Source organism: Pristiophorus japonicus, chromosome 21, assembly GCF_044704955.1.
Source record: "Pristiophorus japonicus isolate sPriJap1 chromosome 21, sPriJap1.hap1, whole genome shotgun sequence".
In the NCBI taxonomy this organism is placed as follows: Eukaryota; Metazoa; Chordata; class Chondrichthyes; family Pristiophoridae; genus Pristiophorus; species Pristiophorus japonicus.
Window position 1 is genome coordinate 82873156 of NC_091997.1, and position 17628 is coordinate 82890783.

The following is a 17628-nucleotide window of genomic DNA, read 5'->3' on the forward strand; positions in this document are numbered from 1 at the left end:
CAGAATTTTATATGTTTCTATGAGGTCCCCTCTCATTCTTCTGAACTCCAGTGAATACAAGCCCAGTTGATCCAGTCTTTCTTGATAGGTCAGTCCCGCCATCCCGGGAATCAGTCTGGTGAACCTTCGCTGCACTCCCTCAATAGCAAGAATGTCCTTCCTCAGGTTAGGAGACCAAAACTGTACACAATACTCCAGGTGTGGCCTCACCAATGCCCTGTACAACTGTAGCAACACCTCCCTGCCCCTGTACTCAAATCCCCTTGCTATGAAGGCCAACATGCCATTTGCTTTCTTAACCGCCTGCTGCACCTGCATGCCAACCTTCAATGACTGATGTACCATGACACCCAGGTCTCTTTGCACCTCCCCTTTTCCTAATCTGTCACCATTCAGATAATAGTCTGTCTCTCTGTTTTTACCACCAAAGTGGATAACCTCACATTTATCCACATTATACTTCATCTGCCATGCATTTGCCCACTCACCTAACCTATCCAAGTCGCTCTGCAGCCTCACAGCATCCTCCTCGCAGCTCACACTGCCACCCAACTTAGTGTCATCCGCAAACTTGGAGATACTACACTCAATCCCCTCATCTAAATCATTAATGTACAGTGTAAACAGCTGGGGCCCCAGCACAGAACCCTGCGGTACCCCACTAGTCACTGCCTGCCATTCTGAAAAGTACCCATTTACTCCTACTCTTTGCTTCCTGTCTGACAACCAGTTCTCAATCCATGTCAGTACACTACCCCCAATCCCATGTGCTCTAACTTTGCACATCAATCTCTTGTGTGGGACCTTGTCGAACGCCTTCTGAAAGTCCAAATATACCACATCAACTGGTTCTCCCTTATCCACTCTACTGGAAACATCCTCAAAAAATTCCAGAAGATTTGTCAAGCATGATTTCCCTTTCACAAATCCATGCTGACTTGGACCTATCATGTCACCTCTTTCCAAATGCACTGCTATGACATCCTTAATAATTGATTCCATCATTTTACCCACTACCGATGTCAGGCTGACCGGTCTATAATTCCCTGTTTTCTCTCTCCCTCCTTTTTTAAAAAGTGGGGTTACATTGGCTACCCTCCACTCCATAGGAACTGATCCAGAGTCAATGGAATGTTGGAAAATGACTGTCAACGCATCCACTATTTCCAAGGCCACCTCCTTAAGTACTCTGGGATGCAGTCCATCAGGCCCTGGGGATTTATCGGCCTTCAATCCCATCAATTTCCCCAACACAATTTCCCGGCTAATAAGGATTTCCCTCAGTTCCTCCTCCTTACTAGACCCCCCGACCCCTTTTATAACCGGAAGGTTGTTCGTGTCCTCCTTCGTGAATACCGAACCAAAGTACTTGTTCAATTGGTCCGCCATTTCTTTGTTCCCCGTTATGACTTCCCCTGATTCTGACTGCAGGGGACCTACGTTTGTCTTTACTAACCTTTTTCTCTTTACATATCTATAGAAATCGTGAAATCTCAGGTAATAATTCATATCCGACCACTCCATGGAACAGCACATTCAAACACCAACACACAATGCCACCAATACATGCTGCCTCACAATGCAAGATAGTGACAGGATTGTCTTGACTACTACACATTTGCAATTCATGGCTGGCAATAAGGCACTTTGTCATCGAAGCAGTCCTGATGAAGTGACAAGTCACTGCAAAGCCTAGTTGGGGAGCTATACTGTGAACAAAGCAGTACAGTCCTCCAGCGGCACTTGGCAGGAGGGAAGGGATGAGTCAAACTTGCCTTCAGGGTATGTCGTTTATCATCATCATCATCATCTTTTGGCGGACCCTCGAACGAGGATGACTTGCTTCCACACGAGTTCACAGATGTTTCAATGAAGGACCCGATGTTCCAGTCCTGAACTCCAGTTGAGGGGGTGGAAGATGCCTGTGCGTGGATTTTTTTTAACTTGTGGTGACCGTTGTACATCAGCCACCACACGGGCTTGACAGAGCTAGGCCTTTATCCAGTGGCAAGGGTTAACCAGGATGACTGGAGACCTGCTCTACTGCACGGACCTAGTGCGCACACGTGTGGGCTGACCAGTGCCACCCCTGGGTCCTTGGCTCTTCTGGGCCCCGTGAGCAGTAGTACACAGTGCCTATGTTTACTGAGATGGTGTCACTTAAGTACCAATTTTTTTTGCAAAAATCTTCCCCTACCACATACCCAAGTTGCAGAAGTATTCTTTATGTCCATTTCAAAGGCAGCAAAAATGGACTCTGTACAAAATGCTTTTACAACTACACACGGCCCACCAGCTCCATTTAGCCGGAGCTCAGAAAAATGTTCAGTTGGTCACAAAGAAATGGCAAAGCCCCACTCGGATACAGAACACCTGCTCCCCACCCCGGATAGGAGGCATCTTTGGAAATGAAGACCCATTTCTCATTGGGATGTGACTAACCCTTCGAGGCAGCAAGGATAAACTATGGACCTGACCTGACATTGCCTCAGAATAAAAGGGGCAGCTTGCTTGAGGGTAAAAGGGAGCAAGTCACCCTCCATAGGAGGAGGAAGAAGAAAAGGCAGCTTTATCCACAACTATGACAGAAGACAACTCCACTGGTTGCAATCAGCTTTTTAGTTTGGTGGAGATTTGTTTGAACCCAATTTTTTTTTCTCCCTCTTTACTGGGGCTGAAACTAAATCAAAATTAGACTTTTGGAAAGCAGATTTTCTGCAAAAATCACATAATTACATTATACAACTGCGTCAGCATAGAGATACTCTGGCCGAGTCAAATAGATTTCCACGGACAGAGTGGAGAGCAGTTCACAGAAACTCAGGTGGTTAGGCACAGCTCAACACAAGCCGAATCACAATACGAGACAAGGGCTGCTGGCTTGGTTGCCCAGTACTGATTTGGCAGCAGTAGCTTGGAGTGCCTTTAATTACTCGCACAGACTGCAGCAACATGGTCCAGTTTGTGCAGGACTATGTTTTGATTCAGGGCAAAGGGAGGGAAGGAGGGAACGCAACAGCTGTGGGAAAGGATTCTTCCTTCGCACATGGCTTTTGAATTACTGTGTGGGATCTGAATTTTTGGATACCGTCCAACTGGACTTTAGGCAGTTTGTCTTCATCGACTGCCTGATCTCCCGAGAGGAGCGGAGAGCAGGGGACACGCACACACACCAGCCTTTCTAACTCGGTGAGTGGAAACCGAACACGCAGTGACAACCTTCTCAGCATCTGATCCCCTCCGCATACATCGGCAATGGACTCATTTTGTATTGTTGATGGCCACGTCATTGTCTACAGAAATGTTACCCTCTCTCTTGCCTCCCTGCTGTCCTCCCCCTCCCTCTCCACAAGGCGCGATGGAAACTATTAAAACAGAGAGAAGCACACACAAAAATGCAAATACTGTCAACTCAGAGGCTGCAATTTCAGGCATGTTTGTGTGTTGTTATGGATTTATTCCTCTGAAAGTTTAAATGCTCATTATGTTAATATCTGGCCACTCCCTCGATGCGCATTTTTAAAAATAATATTGAGAAACCAAGCTGAAAGGCCGAGGCCAAGGTTTAAAGAGACTACAAGAGAAAACAAGCTCACTGAGGAAGTGGTCATTAGATGACAACAAGCTTGGGTTTAAAATAAAGACTTGCATTTTCTAGCACCTTTCACGACCTCAGGACGTCCCAAAGCGCTTTACAGCCAATGAAGTACTTTTGGAGTGTAGTCACTGTTGTAATGTAGGAAACGCAGCAGCCAATTTGCGCACAGCAAGCTCCCACAAACAGCAATGTGATGATGAGCAGATCTGTTTTACTGACGTTGATTGAGGGATAAATATTGGCCCCAGGACACTGGGGATAACTCCCCTGCTCTTCTTCGAAATAGTGCCATGGGATCTTTTACATCCACCTGAGAGCAGACTTGGTTTAGCGTCTCATCCACATCTCTACAGTGCAGCACTTCCTCAATATTGCACTGGAGCATCAGGCGAGATTTTTGTGCTCAAGTCTCTGGCACACAACTTTCTAACTCAGCGGTGAAACTGCGCCGTGGCTGTTACTGTAAAAGCCTGAAGACTGTAGGATGAAGGGGAGGAAAGTATGAACCAAAGGAGTTTCACAGCTTTGAGGACAAGGCAAAGAATGAGACTAAGCAATGTCTTCATTTCAATGCAAAAGGGTTGTAGGGATTAGGAAGCATCTCAGATGGCTGTCTGAGGATATTAAGCGAATAGCTGGAGCATTGACACTAAGAGGGTCCCAAATCTGTGTTGAATTAATTGATCTTGGCTAGTTATGGGCAATAGAATTGTCTTCATTGCCCCTAGGCGAGCAAGGGAGTAACTGTGGTTCCTGCTCCTGATAGGCATCCAGACATCCATGCTGGGTGATGATAGATTTGAGCTCGAGCATTCTCCCTTTTGTGACAGTGGGTAGCACCTCACCTGAGTCAGAAGGTTGTGGGTTCAAGTCCCACTCCAGGGACTTGAGCACATAAATCTGGGCTGACAGTCCAGTGCAGTGCTGAGGGAGTGCCACACTGTCGGAGATGCCGTCTTTCGGATGAGACGTTAAACCGAGGCCCCGTCTGCTCTCTCAGGTGGATGTAACAGATCCCATGGCACTACATCGAAGAAGAGCAGGGGAGTTATCCCCGGTGTCCTGGCCAATATTTATCCCTCAATTAACATAACAAAACCTGGTTATCTGGTCATTATCACATTGCTGTTTGTGGGAGCTTGCTGTACGCAATTTTGGCTGCCGCATTTCCCACATTACAACAGTGACTACACTCCAAAAGTACTTTATTGGCTGTAAAGCGCTTTGAAACGTCCAGTGGTCATGAAAGGTGCTATATAAATGCAAGTCTTTCTTTCTTTGTCAAACAACCCGTCAAGGTACACAAGGATGAAGTATCAGGAGCTGCCTGGGACTCCTGGAACCATCCCACAGCAAGCAGTCAACACCTCCAAGAAATAAGGTCAGGAGAGACGGAGATCATTCTCGTTGTAAACATTTTTTTTTGGATTAAAAAAAAGTTTCTATTGCGAACGAACCAGAATCAGAACTAACTGCAGCAGCCACATATGAAGCCTGGTTTCCATCCCCGTCTATCGAGGTCCCAATCTCAACAGCGTCGGTGGGAAGGATGTGGAGGGGCTGGACCTACCTTCCAGTGGCTGGCTCTGGAGTCGCATCAAGGATTTGGGCGGAACCTTCAGATTAGAGCCAGGCCGTTCAGAGGTGAGGTCAGGAAGCACTTCTTCACACAAAGGCTGGTGGAAATCTGGAACTCCCACCCTCAAAAAAGCTGTTGAAGTTCGGGGGTCAATTGAAAATTTCACAACTGAGATTGACAAGACTTTTGTTGGATGACGGCATCATAGAAACATCGAAAATAGGTGCAGGAGTCGGCCATTCAGCCCTTCGAGCCTGCACCACCATTCAATATGATCATGGCTGATTATGCAACTTCAGTCCACCATTCCTGCTTTCTCTCCATACCCCTTGATCCCTTTAGCCGTGAGGGCCACATCTAACTCCCTTTTGAATATATCTAACAAACTGGCCCCAACAACTTTTTGCGGTAGAGAATTCCACAGGTTCACAATTCTCTGAGTGAAGAAGTTTCTCCTCATCTCGGTCCTAAATGGCTTACCCCTTTTCCTTAGACTGTGACCTCTGGTTCTGGACTTCCCCAACATCGGGAACATTCTTCCTGAATCTAACCTGTCCAGTCCCGTCAGAATTTAATATGTTTCTATGATATCCCCTCTCATTCTTCTAAATCCTGTGCTTCAGTTTATTTGTTATTTGTGTTTAATGTATTTTCAATTTATTTGTCATAAACCTCTTGGTGGTTGCTTGCTGATATGTCCTTTATGCACAGAGTAGTGAGGTTGCAGTCATCCATGAAGCTGCAGGAAATACAGAAGGCCCACCACATGTACCTGCAACTATCTATGTCAGGTATGTTTTGCTGGAGTTGCTGTGGGGCATTGCTCCCAGGCACAGCATCTGTCACTGGTGCAGACTCGCACAATTAGTGACAAATAGTTGCACTCTAAACACGCAACGGCCAGCAGGCCCCTCTTCACCGTGCACATTAGTGGGAGTATTCAAGGGATTTGTTCCACTGTGGATAAGCAGCCAAGGCGGGCGAATAGAGTTAAGTTACCGATCTGCCACGATCTGATTAAATGGCGCAATGGCCTCGAGGGGCTATAAAAGATCCACAATAATCGGAAGGAAGCATGTAGCCCAGGAAAGAGGAGAGAGAACATTTTAAAAGCAACTCTTGCTGGGGAGAAGGAAACTCAGATTATTAAAAATAATTAGATTCCACCCCCATCCCCATTATTTTGAACAGTTGTTTCAAATCAGAGTGTGATGACTTCAGCAGTGTTGCTGGTGAAGAGGAGTTACTGAATCCGACAGGGCGAGGGAGGGCATGTCCATGCTGATATTTCAATGCCCTCCCACCACAGGGTGTCCAAATCAACAATCCAAGTCAGATCCATCATAGGCAGTCCCTGGAAACGAGGATGACTTGCTTCCACACAAAAAAAAGATGAGTTCACAGGTGTTTCAATGAAGGACCTAATATTCCAGATCCTGAACTACATCCTGAAAGGTGGAAGATGCCCATGGATTTTTTTTTAACTTGTAGTGGCCGTTGCACACCAGCCACCACACGGGTTTGACAGAGCTAGGTCTTGGTTCAGTGGCAGGGATTAACCAAGACGACTGGAGACCAGCTCTGCTGCACGGACCTAGTGCACACACATATCGCAGTGTGGGCTGGCCCGTGCTGCCCCTGGGCCCTTGCCTCTTCTGGGCCCCAAACTCATGCCTCTCCCGGGTCCCGATCACGTCCTTCTACAATCTCTCGCCGCTCCTTCGCACCGATCTCACCGCTCCTGCTGTACCTGCCCACACTCCAATCACCGACCTGGACCTTGATGACATCACACTTCGCTGCCGACGCCCTCCTACACCAGCTCGCGCTGCTCCCTGAAGTAGTATGCCTCCACGCTGCTTCTTTTATGACCCCGACCTGCCGCTGGTGTTCTCACGCAGGTCGGGGCCTCCGCGCAGATATCAGCACATTGAAACATCAATATTCTAAGCAAAAATCAACACGTATCACAACAGGAAACAAAGTTAGTTGCAATGAATTTACCGATTTTATTTTTGGCAGTCGCGTTGTGAGACGCTCTGTAACGGAGTGTTAAAGCTTGAACTGAGTTTATTCAACTCCCTTCCCCATGTCAGGGGTCAAAGCCTTTTGCTGACAGTATCAGCTCTTGCTGTTTGAACATATTTGTAGGCTAGTTATTTGCAAAAAAAAGAACTGGGTGATTATGATGTAACTGCTGCGTTTTTGCATAATCAGAAATCTTGCAGGGCAACATGACACTTAAACAATAACGCACGCAGCAGAAATTAACACAAGGTAGCATTTCTCTATCCTGGATGGACCTTATGAAAGTAATGTACAAACCTATAGCTTGTGTTATGGGATGTCTCCCGCAAGTCGATTGCTCAGTGTGTGCAATGCATACCCATATCACGCTCTCAGAAAAACATAAGAAATAGGAGCAGGAGTAGGCCATACAGCCCCGCTAGCCTGCTCCACCATTCAATACGATCATGGCTGATCCGATCATGGACTCAGGTCCACTTCCCCGCCCACTCCCTAACCCCTTATCCCCCTTATCGGTTAAGAAACTGTTTGTGTCTTAAATTTATTCAATGACCCAGCTTCCACAGCTCTCTGAGGCAGCGAATTCTACAGATTTACAACCCTCAAGAGAAGAAATTTCTCCTCATCTCTGTTTTAAATGGCCGGCCCCTTATTCTAAGATCACGTCCTCTAGTTCTAGTCTTCCCCATCAGTGGAAACATCCTCTCTGCATCCACCTTGTCAAGCCCCCTCATAATCTTATACGCTTCGATAAGATCACCTCTCATTCTTCTGAATTCCAATGAGTAGAGGCCCAACCTACTCAACCTTTCCTCATAAGTCAACCTCCTCATACCCAGAATCAACCTAGTGAACCTTCTCTGAACTGCATCCAAAGCAAGTATATCCTTTCTTAAATAGGGAGACCAAAACTGTACGCAGTATTCAAAGTATACATACGCTCACATATACATACTGCCTGCAGGACAGAAAGAATCTTTTCGGTTAAAAAGGGCCCGATGTTGCCCCACACTCTTCAAAGGCGTGTGCTGGCCATGTGACCTTGCAGGTACCCCATTCACAAAGAAATCAAAGCCTACCCGGTATGAGTGGAAGAGCTCAATGGCACGGTATACGTCAAATTTTCTGGCCATGAGGAATTTGACTGCTGCATTCCAGGAGAGAGGAGAGACGCCATGCTGTGTGGTCCACTTGTTGATCTCCTCCAGGAACTGCTTGGTGGCCTGAGAGATAGACAGAAATAATTACCTTCAAAGCATTGGGAGGGGAGGGAAATATCAGATACACACATCTGCCTTAAAATTAGCTATCAATGTCAAATTAATGTCTCGTTACGTTAACTGTATTCACTTTATGTCGAGCTTAAGAATTTTCAACCCTTTGGATGATAATGGAATTTATTACTGTTGGTGGAACCATCTCATCAGTCCCTTATATTGAGTTAATGCTTCATCCTGCAACAAGTCACCAACTAGAAATCGAGGACTTCAAGATGACGGAGACACCCTTCCACACTGCTCAAAAGCAAGTAACGGCAAGTTTACAGTACACTGGAACATGGTCCAAAAGCAGGTGGTCCAGCTGTTTGGCGGGAGATGGCAGAGAGAGGAAAACAAAAGCCCTCAGCAAGGCACAGTTATTGTCAAGTCACATAACGTTAGGCAAGGGATCGCAAAATATTGGGGAAATCCGGAAGCAGTTCAAATTGATGACTCTTTTAAAAAAAAGTCGCGCAAACCCCACAAAGGGAAGAGGGCACGGAAGGGAGAAAAGAAAACAGGTCATCACGGTTCACCGCGGGGTCACCGGCCCTTCGCTGAGCAACAGCTGGAGATGGACAGCAACTTTCAAATTTCATTATTCATCATAGGCAGTCCCTCGGAGTCGAGGAAGACTTGCTTCCACTCTAAAAGTGAGTTCTCAGGTGGCTGAACAGTCCAATACGGGAATTACTGTCTCTTTCACAGGTGGGACAGATAGTGGTTGAGGGTAAGGGAGGGTGGGACAGGTTTGCCGCACGCTCCTTCCGCTGCCTGCGCTAGGTTTCTGCATGCTCCTGACGTTGAGACTCGAGGTGCTCAGCGCCCTCCCGGATGCACTTCCTCCACTTAGGGCCGTCTTTGACCAGGGACTCCCAGGTGTCAGTGGGGATGTTGCATTTTATTAAGGAGGCTTTGAGGGTTTGAAAAGTTTCCTCTGCCTACCGAGGGCTTGCTTGCCGTGTCAAAAATACACGAGCCGGCAAACACTGCAAACAGCACGTCTGCAACAAGCATTTTGAGTACTTTCGTCGACGTCTTCTTCTTCTGAGGGAGTCCCCTGGAGTCGAGGATGACTTGCTTCCACACTGAAATGGGTTCTAAGGTGACTGATGAGCCCAATGCCAGACCTACACGCTCTGTCACAGGTGGGGCAGACGGCGGTGGGAGGGATGCTTGGGTTGTCGTACGCTCCTTCCGCTGTTGGACTTGGCTTCCGCGTACTCCCGGCGAAGAGACTCAAAGTGTTTGCCACCTTCTCGGATGCTCCATCTCCACTTTGAGTGGTCTTGTTGCATTTTTTCAAGGAGACTTTGAGGGTGTCCTTGAAGCGTTTTCTCTACCCTCCTGGGGCTCGCCTGCCATGACAGAGCTCTGAGTAGAGCGCTTGTTTCGGGAGTCTAGTATCAGGCAGGTGGACAATGAGTACTGTCTTACTGCCATGGTTAGTGCCATGTGGATTTCTGCCAGAATTTGAGCCAGGTGGGACCAGAACGAATCAGGTATATGAGTGTATCAATATCCCTCCACAAACAGCAGCATTAGTGTTGTGCATTCCCAATTTTCATCGCTTCACCATTGGTGGCCGTGCCCTCAGCTGCCTAAGCTCTGGAATTCCATCCTTAAACCTTTCCACCTCTCTCCTTCTCTTTCCTCCTGTAAGACGCGCCTTAAAACCTACCTCTTTGACCAAGCTTTTGGTCACCTGTCCTGATATCGCTTGTGTGGCTCGGTGTCAAAGCTTGTTTGATAGCGCTCCTGTGAAGCGCCTTGGGAATGTTTCACTACGTTAAATACAAGCTATTGTTGTGTTACACCTTCTCATTCTGCATGAATATGCGACACCAATGTTCTTGTCACAATGCATTAGGTGGACATCACATCCTCTAGTGTTCTCAACCGAATATTCAATGAAAGTTTGCAACCTTTTTTAGAAATTTTAAAAGTACAGGTTTCAGTAAAGCAAGAATTTACATCTTACTGAAAGGAAAATCAGGACAATGTCACGTTAAATTCAGCAACGATTACTTGGTGACTGGCATCTATAAATGGCAGGCCATGTCACAGGTCACTCACTGGAAGCGAAATGCGCATCCACTGAATTCAACTCTGCAGCAGAGCGTGTGATGTTAGAAGCCGCTTAAAAACTGTAGATTCCTACTTGCAAAACTAACTTGGGAAAGTACAACGTATTGGAAGGTCAGCCAAGATGTGTTTAACGTGACATTGTGCTAGTACTTTTTACTTGTGTTTAATCCTTTTTACAAAGTCAGACGAGTTTATGTTGTGCTTTTCCCACACAAGAGCCATACCCCAAATCTCCAGCACTCGAAAGAAAGACTTGGATTTATATAGCACCTTTCTCGACCACCAGTCGTCTCAAAGCGCTTTACAGTCAATGAAGTACTGTTGGAATGTAGTCACTGTTATAATGTGGGAAATTCAGCAGCCAATTTGCGCTCAGCAAGCTCCCACAAACAGCAATGTGATAATGACCAGATAATCTGTTTTTTTTCATTTATCAACCCGAAACGTTAACTCTGTTATGATGACGGGTCCGCTGAGATTTCCAGCATTTTATGTTTTTATTTCAGATTCCAACATCCGCAATATTTTGCTTTTGAAATCGTTTTTTTTGTTATGTTGATTGAGGAATAAATATTGGCCAAGACAACAGATAAAACTTCCCTGCTCTTCTTCGAAATGGGATCTTTTATGCTCACTTGAGAGTGCAGAGGGGGCCTCGGTTTAATGTCTCATCCAAAAGACAGCACCTCCGACAGTGCAGCACTCCCTCAGCACTGCACTGGAGTGTCAGACTGGAGTGGGACTTGAACCCACAACCTTCTGACTCAGAGGCAAGAGTGCTACCCACTGAGCCACAGCTGACTCTTACACCGCTTCCCCCGCGCCTGTACCATTTCCAAACCAATCTGTGCCCAGGCCTCCAGCTATACTGCTCCTCGCAGCCAGGAAACAACTCTCCTCTGCTCAGCCTCCCCCTTCCCAGCAACATCATAGCATGACTAACGTCGAAAACTTAGTATAGGGCTGCAAACAGGAACTGACATCCCACCAGCCCATGATGCAGGGTGTGGTTTTCATTATTATTTGTTTTCAAGATGAGGGCAATGCTCGATTCATTGCCCATCCCTAGTTGCCTTGAGAAGGTGGCAGTGGGCTTTCTCCTTGAGAGTTGACATCCTGGTACAGGCGGTGCGGCCCTGACCTGCAAGAGATCATCAGCGGCAGGTCGGGGCCATAAAAGGAGCAGCGAGCGGCGGCCATGTGCAGTGTGGCAGCGTACCACGGCAAGGTACAGCGCGAGCTGGTGCAGGAGGGCGACGGCTGCGAAGAGTGACGTCATCAAGATCCAGGTCGGTGATTGGAGCGTGGGCAGGTACAGCAGGAGTGGCGAGGTCGGGGCGAAGGAGCGGCGAGAGACTGTAGAGGGATGTGATCGGGGCCCAGGGGAGGGGTGAGTTTGGGGCCCAGGAGACCTGCTCTGGTGTGCGCACTAGGCCCGTGCAGGCGAGCAGGTTTCCAGTCGTCTTGGGTAATCCTTGCCACTGGATAAAGGCCGAGCTCTGTGAAGCCCGTGTGGTGGCTGGTTTGCAACGGACACCCCACGTTAAAAAAAATCCACACACAGGCATCTTCCACCCTTCAATATGTAGTTCAGGACCTGGAATATTAGGTCCTTCATTGAAACACCTGTGAACTCATCCTTTTTTGGTGAGGAAGCAAGTCATCCTCTTCTCTGTGGAATTTGCTGCCTCAGAGAGCTGTGGAAACTGGGACATTAAATAAATTTAAGACAGAAATAGACAGTTTCTTAAACGATAAGGGGATAAGGGGTTATAGAGAGCGGGCGGGGAAGTGGAGCCGAGTCCATGATCGGATCAGCCATGATTTTACTGAATGGCGGAGCAGGCTCGAGGGGCCGTATGACCTACTGTTCCTATTTCTTATGTTCTTATGTATCGAGGGACTGCCAATGATGCCAGGTGGGGCTCCCACAATGATGGTGAGCAGGGAACTCCAGGATGTTGATCAGCGATGATGAAGGAGCGACGCTATGTTTACAAGTGAGGATAATGTGTGACTGGGAGGCATTCCTGTGATTTTGCTATTCTTGTCCTTATTGGTGATAAGGCTGGGAGGTGTTATTGAAGTAAGCAGGCGGTCACAGCGCATTGTGTTCACTATCCATTCACCTACAAGCTTTAGCACAGTGCTGAAGAGCCATGGAGTCAGAAATCCTCGTACCTAGATGTCCCACTGCTTCTCATTGGGGGAAGGTGACAATTACATGGTTCTCTTCTGGAAAGGAAAATAAACAAAGGTCCTAGCTCCCAACCCAGTCAATGACGTTGTGTCTTTTGTTAGCTGTGGCTCAGTGGGCAGCACCCTCGCCTCTGAGTCAGCAGGTTGTGGGTTCAGGTCCCACTCCAGGGACTTGAGCACATAAATCCAGGCTGACACTCCCAGTGCAGTGCTGAGGGAGTGCTGCACTGTCAAAGGTGCCGACTTTTGGATGAGACGTTAAACCGAGGCCCCATCTGCTTTCTCAGGAGGATATAAAAGATCCCATGGCACTATTTTAAAGAAGAGCAGGGGAGTGATCCCCGGTGTCCTGGCCAATATTTATCCCTCAATCAAAACAAAAAAAACAGATTATTTGGTCATTGTCACATTTTTGTTTGTGGGAGCTTGCTGTGTGCAAATTGGCTGCTGCGTTTCCCACATTATAACAGTGACTACACTCCAAAAGTACTTCACTGGCGGTAAAAACGCTTTGAGACATCCGGTGGTCATGAAAGGCGAAGGGTTCAGCGAATGTTTGGTGTGGAAGTGCGGCGGGAGATCGTGGTGGAGGCGCGGCGAGGGATCATGGCGGAGGTGCGGCAAGGGATTGTGGCGGAGGTGCGGCGAATGTTTGTGGCGGAGGAGCGGCGAGAGATTGTGGCTGAGGTGCGGCAAATGAGGGTACGGGGCCCAGAAGAGCCAAGGGCCCAGGGGCAGCACGGGCCAGCCCACACTGCGATATGTGCGCACTAGGTCTGTGCAGCAGAGCTGGTCTCCAGTCATCTTGGTTAACCCTTGCCACTGGATACAGGTCTAGCTCGGTCAAGCCCGTGTGGTCGCTGGTGTCCAACGGTCACCCCACGTTAAAAAAATCCACGCACAGGCATCTTCCACCCCCTCAATTGGAGTTCAGGACTGGACCATCGGGTCCTTCATTGAAACATCTGTGAACTCTCGCGGAAGCAAGTTATCCTCGTTCGACGGTCCGCCTATGATGAGGACATTAATGTGAGTCTTTCTTTCTTTTGATGTGATCAAAGAGAGAATGCAATCATTTCCATTCCTTGACATATACTCGATGTAAAAGAAACCCACACAGTGTTTCAACAGGGAGCAGGAATGACACAAAGGCTAGGCCCTTATGAAGACAAATCGGAAGTGTCTTTCTGCATCTGCCAGCAGTTCTGTCGAAGTGTTGTGGGAGCCAGATTATCTAACCTTTCGTATCAGCTACCAGTATGGAAATTGTGCAAAACTAACTCATTCCATGACATTGCAGACACCCTACCAAAGAAAAAAATGATGCTTTCCAAATTTTGAGAGGGCTGGCTTTGAGACAAGGGGAAAAGATGGAAGGAAAAAGAAGGGAAAAAAAATCAAATCGCCTATTTTTGGCTCCGGAATGTAAATCAAACTAGAAGATAAAGACACGCCAGTACATTTTTTGTTAAAAGCAACAAATTTTACAACCATGGTAAGTGTACAACTTCCTGTGCCCTTGAGTTTCAAGGTTAAGTTGTATTCACAAGGCACCCGCTCCAGCTATCTGTGGAAGCCAAAGCAAAATCTCCGGGCATATTACAAGCCTAATCTTTATTAGAAAACAAAAAGGCCTTCCACAACAGCTTAGAAACACAAACATGTCGAAGCCCATGGGTCCCAACGCATTCCTTACAAACTGGTTTTAAAATCCTGTAGAATTAATCTGGGCAATGACAAGTGTAAAAACCCAACTTGTGAACGCAGGTAAAGCTCACCTCACATCCCAGGATTGCAGTGGACCTCGAGTGCTCCATTTGACCCTGGGGTACGGTATCACATGGTTATGTTACTATAATCCACAGGCCTGGACTAATGATCCTGAGGCACTAGTTCAAATCTCACCAGGGCAGCTGGGGAATTTTAATTCAATTAATTAAATAAATCTGGAATAAAAGGCTAGTATCACTAATGGTGACCATGAAACTACTGAATTGATGTAAAAACCCATCTGGTTCACTCATGCCCTTTAGGGAAGGAAATCTGCCGCTCTTACCCGGTCTGGCCTATATGTGGCTCCAGACCCACAGCAATGTGTTGACTCTTAACTGCCCTCTGAAATGGCCAAGCGAGACACTCAGTTCTATAAAGTGGCTTGCCACCACCGTCTCGAGGGCAATTAGGGATGGGCAATAAATGGTGGCCTTGCCAACATCGCCCACATCCTGTGAATGGATTGAGGACAACACGGAGAACAGATGCTGTCCAGAATTGTTTCGAAAACGAAACTGCCTCTCAGTTCTGCACCAGCTGTCACTGCAACAAGCGGCGTGACAGTGTGTAAAATTACAGAGCTGAATACCAGCACAATACTGAATGCTTACCTGGGCAGGGGAAATGTTACAGGGACACCCTCAAAGCCTCCCTGAAAAAGTGCAACATCCCCACTGACACCTGGGAGTCCCTGGCCAAAAACCGCCCTAAGTGGAGGAAGTGCATCCGGGAGGGAGCTGAGCGCCTCAAGTCTCGTCACCAAGAGTATGCAGAAATCAAGCGCAGGCAGCGGAAAGAGCGTGCGGCAAACCTGTCCCACCCACCCTTTCCCTCAATGACTATCTGCCCCACCTGTGACAGGGACTGTGGTTCTCGTATTGGACTGTTCAGTCACCTAAGGACTCATTTTTAGAGTGGAAGCAAATCTTCCTCGATTCCGAGGGACTGCCGCTGATGATGATGCTTCTGCTATTCCCAGTTACACCTCCTTGAGACCCATCTTTTGTTTCCTTACTCATCCCATTATCACCCCTTTTTGCCTGGCACCATCGGCCCCTTTTGTCATTTAGTCTCTCCTGCCTGCCACCCTATCACAGACTTTCCCTTTTGTTCTTCCCTCCCTACTTTCCCTGCCTCTGCATTTGCTGAAAACCTGTTCCATCTCTAACTTTTTCCAATTCGGACAAAGGGTCATCGACCTGAAACATCAGCTCTGCTTTTCTCTCTCTCCACAGATGCCTGACCTGCTGAGTATGTCCAGCATTTGGGGTTTTTAATTCACATGTACCTCCTAATGCAACAAGCTGCTGGTGGCTTCTGTGCTGCAAGATGAAGGTGCCAAGTTAATTTGGGAGGGAGGCAAGTTTACACACCAACTGGTCGCTAGCTAAAGATCAACAGTGCTATAGGCAGAGAGAAAAGGAAGCCTTAGAACATAACATAAGAAATAGGAGCAGGAGTAGGCCATATGGCCCCTCGAGCATGCTCTGCCATTCAATACGATCATGGACAATCCGATCATGGACTCAGGTCCACTTCCCTTGCATTTATATAGCGCCTATCATGATGGCTGAAAGCGCTTTACAGCCAAAGTAGTACTTTTTTTTTTAAAGTGTTGTTACTGTGAGAAACATGGCAGCCAACTTGCGCACAGCAAGCTCCCACAAATAGCAACGTGATAATGAGCAGGTAATCTGTTTTTATTATGTTAATTGAGGGATAAATATTGGCCAGGACACCGGGGATAATTCCCCTGCTCTCGAAATAGTGCCATGGGATCTTTTACGTCCAACTGAGCGAGCAGACGGGGCCTCGGTTTAATGTCTCATCCGAAAGACGGCACCACGGACAGTGCAGCACTCCCTCAGTACTGCACCGGAGTGCCAGCCTGGATTTTTGTGCTCGAGTCTCTGGAGTGGGACTTGAACCCACAACTTTCTGATTCCGAGGCGAGAGTGCTGTCCACTGAGCCACAGCTGACTCTGTTGTAATGGAAGGAAGGTATGAGTAAGTGACTGCTGGTCAGGTTTCTGATACCCTAGTGAGGGGTCATTTGCTTGTCATCTAACTATTACCTGTTCACTTTCAATGAAAAAATACACACAGGAGAGAAAAAAATATAAAAATTCAAAGACTTCCATTCAATCTGCAAGCAACTGATTGGTCCAATTTGCAGCACTGAATCTCAGTATCAAGGCAATACAATGATGAGTATTATACAGCACCTTGAACGTAGTGAAATGTCCCATATAATACTCCTTATAATTCAGAATCTTCAAGCTGCCATCTGAGGCCAGAGTACAATGCAACAAGATGCACTTCTCAATTTCTGGGATTTCGGGAGGTATCAGTCACTTCCCTCGCAGGTCCTACACCTGGAATAGTCCGAGAGGTGGGCTATATTGGCCCAGAATTTGCAGTCAGCAGCAAAGTAAAGGTGTTCACACAAGGATCTCGCGATTCCCGTGTCAAGGACTTTGGGTTTTCCGACAGCCAATTTAAATCAACCGAGTGTAGTGGGGATCCCCTTGTGCGAACTGCTGTGATGTCAACAAGCTATCAGAGCAGCCAATCAAACCGCAGAATTCTCAGACAGCAAACAAGGGGCTGGGTGAGCTCTTCAAATTCTAACTTTTGAAAAATGTTAGAGAGAGAGCAAAAACAAAGTTTGGGGGTCTCGCATGGGGAAAGGCAAACCTGAAATAATTACAGGTTGAACCTCCCTTATCCAGAACTCCCTTGTCCAGAACTCCCTTATCCAGAACCACCCGTCGTCCGGAACCATTCCTGGCCACCGGGTGGCGCATGTGCAGAACTCCGACATGAACAAATTGAAGTCCTTCCTCGCTGTCGACTTCCGCAATCGCTGGCCTGACCCCGCGATCCACCGCCCCCCCCACCAATGATCTCTCTGCCGCACTCCCAGCCCCAAGCCAGCCAGCCCCGATATCCCCTTGCTCAATACCTGTACCATCCAATTTAATGTGACCACCCCTCGTCCGGAAAACTCCCTTATCCAGAACAGACCAGGTCCCGAGGGTTCCGGATAAGGAAGGTTCAACCTGTACTCACAAACTTTTTTAAAAAAAACTTTTTTTTTGTTA

The 17628-nt window shown here is 47.4% G+C and overlaps 1 protein-coding gene across 2 annotated transcripts in view; it reads right to left on the reverse strand.

The window, feature by feature from the left end:
• Positions 1-17628, reverse strand: part of ptpn9a (protein tyrosine phosphatase non-receptor type 9a) — a 285425-nt gene that overhangs the window by 185853 nt on the left and 81944 nt on the right. For both annotated transcript variants that reach the window (XM_070865136.1, XM_070865135.1), the window contains exon 2: positions 8285-8428. In XM_070865136.1, coding sequence (XP_070721237.1) covers positions 8285-8428 — 144 coding nt within the window. The remainder of the gene's footprint in view (positions 1-8284; positions 8429-17628) is intronic.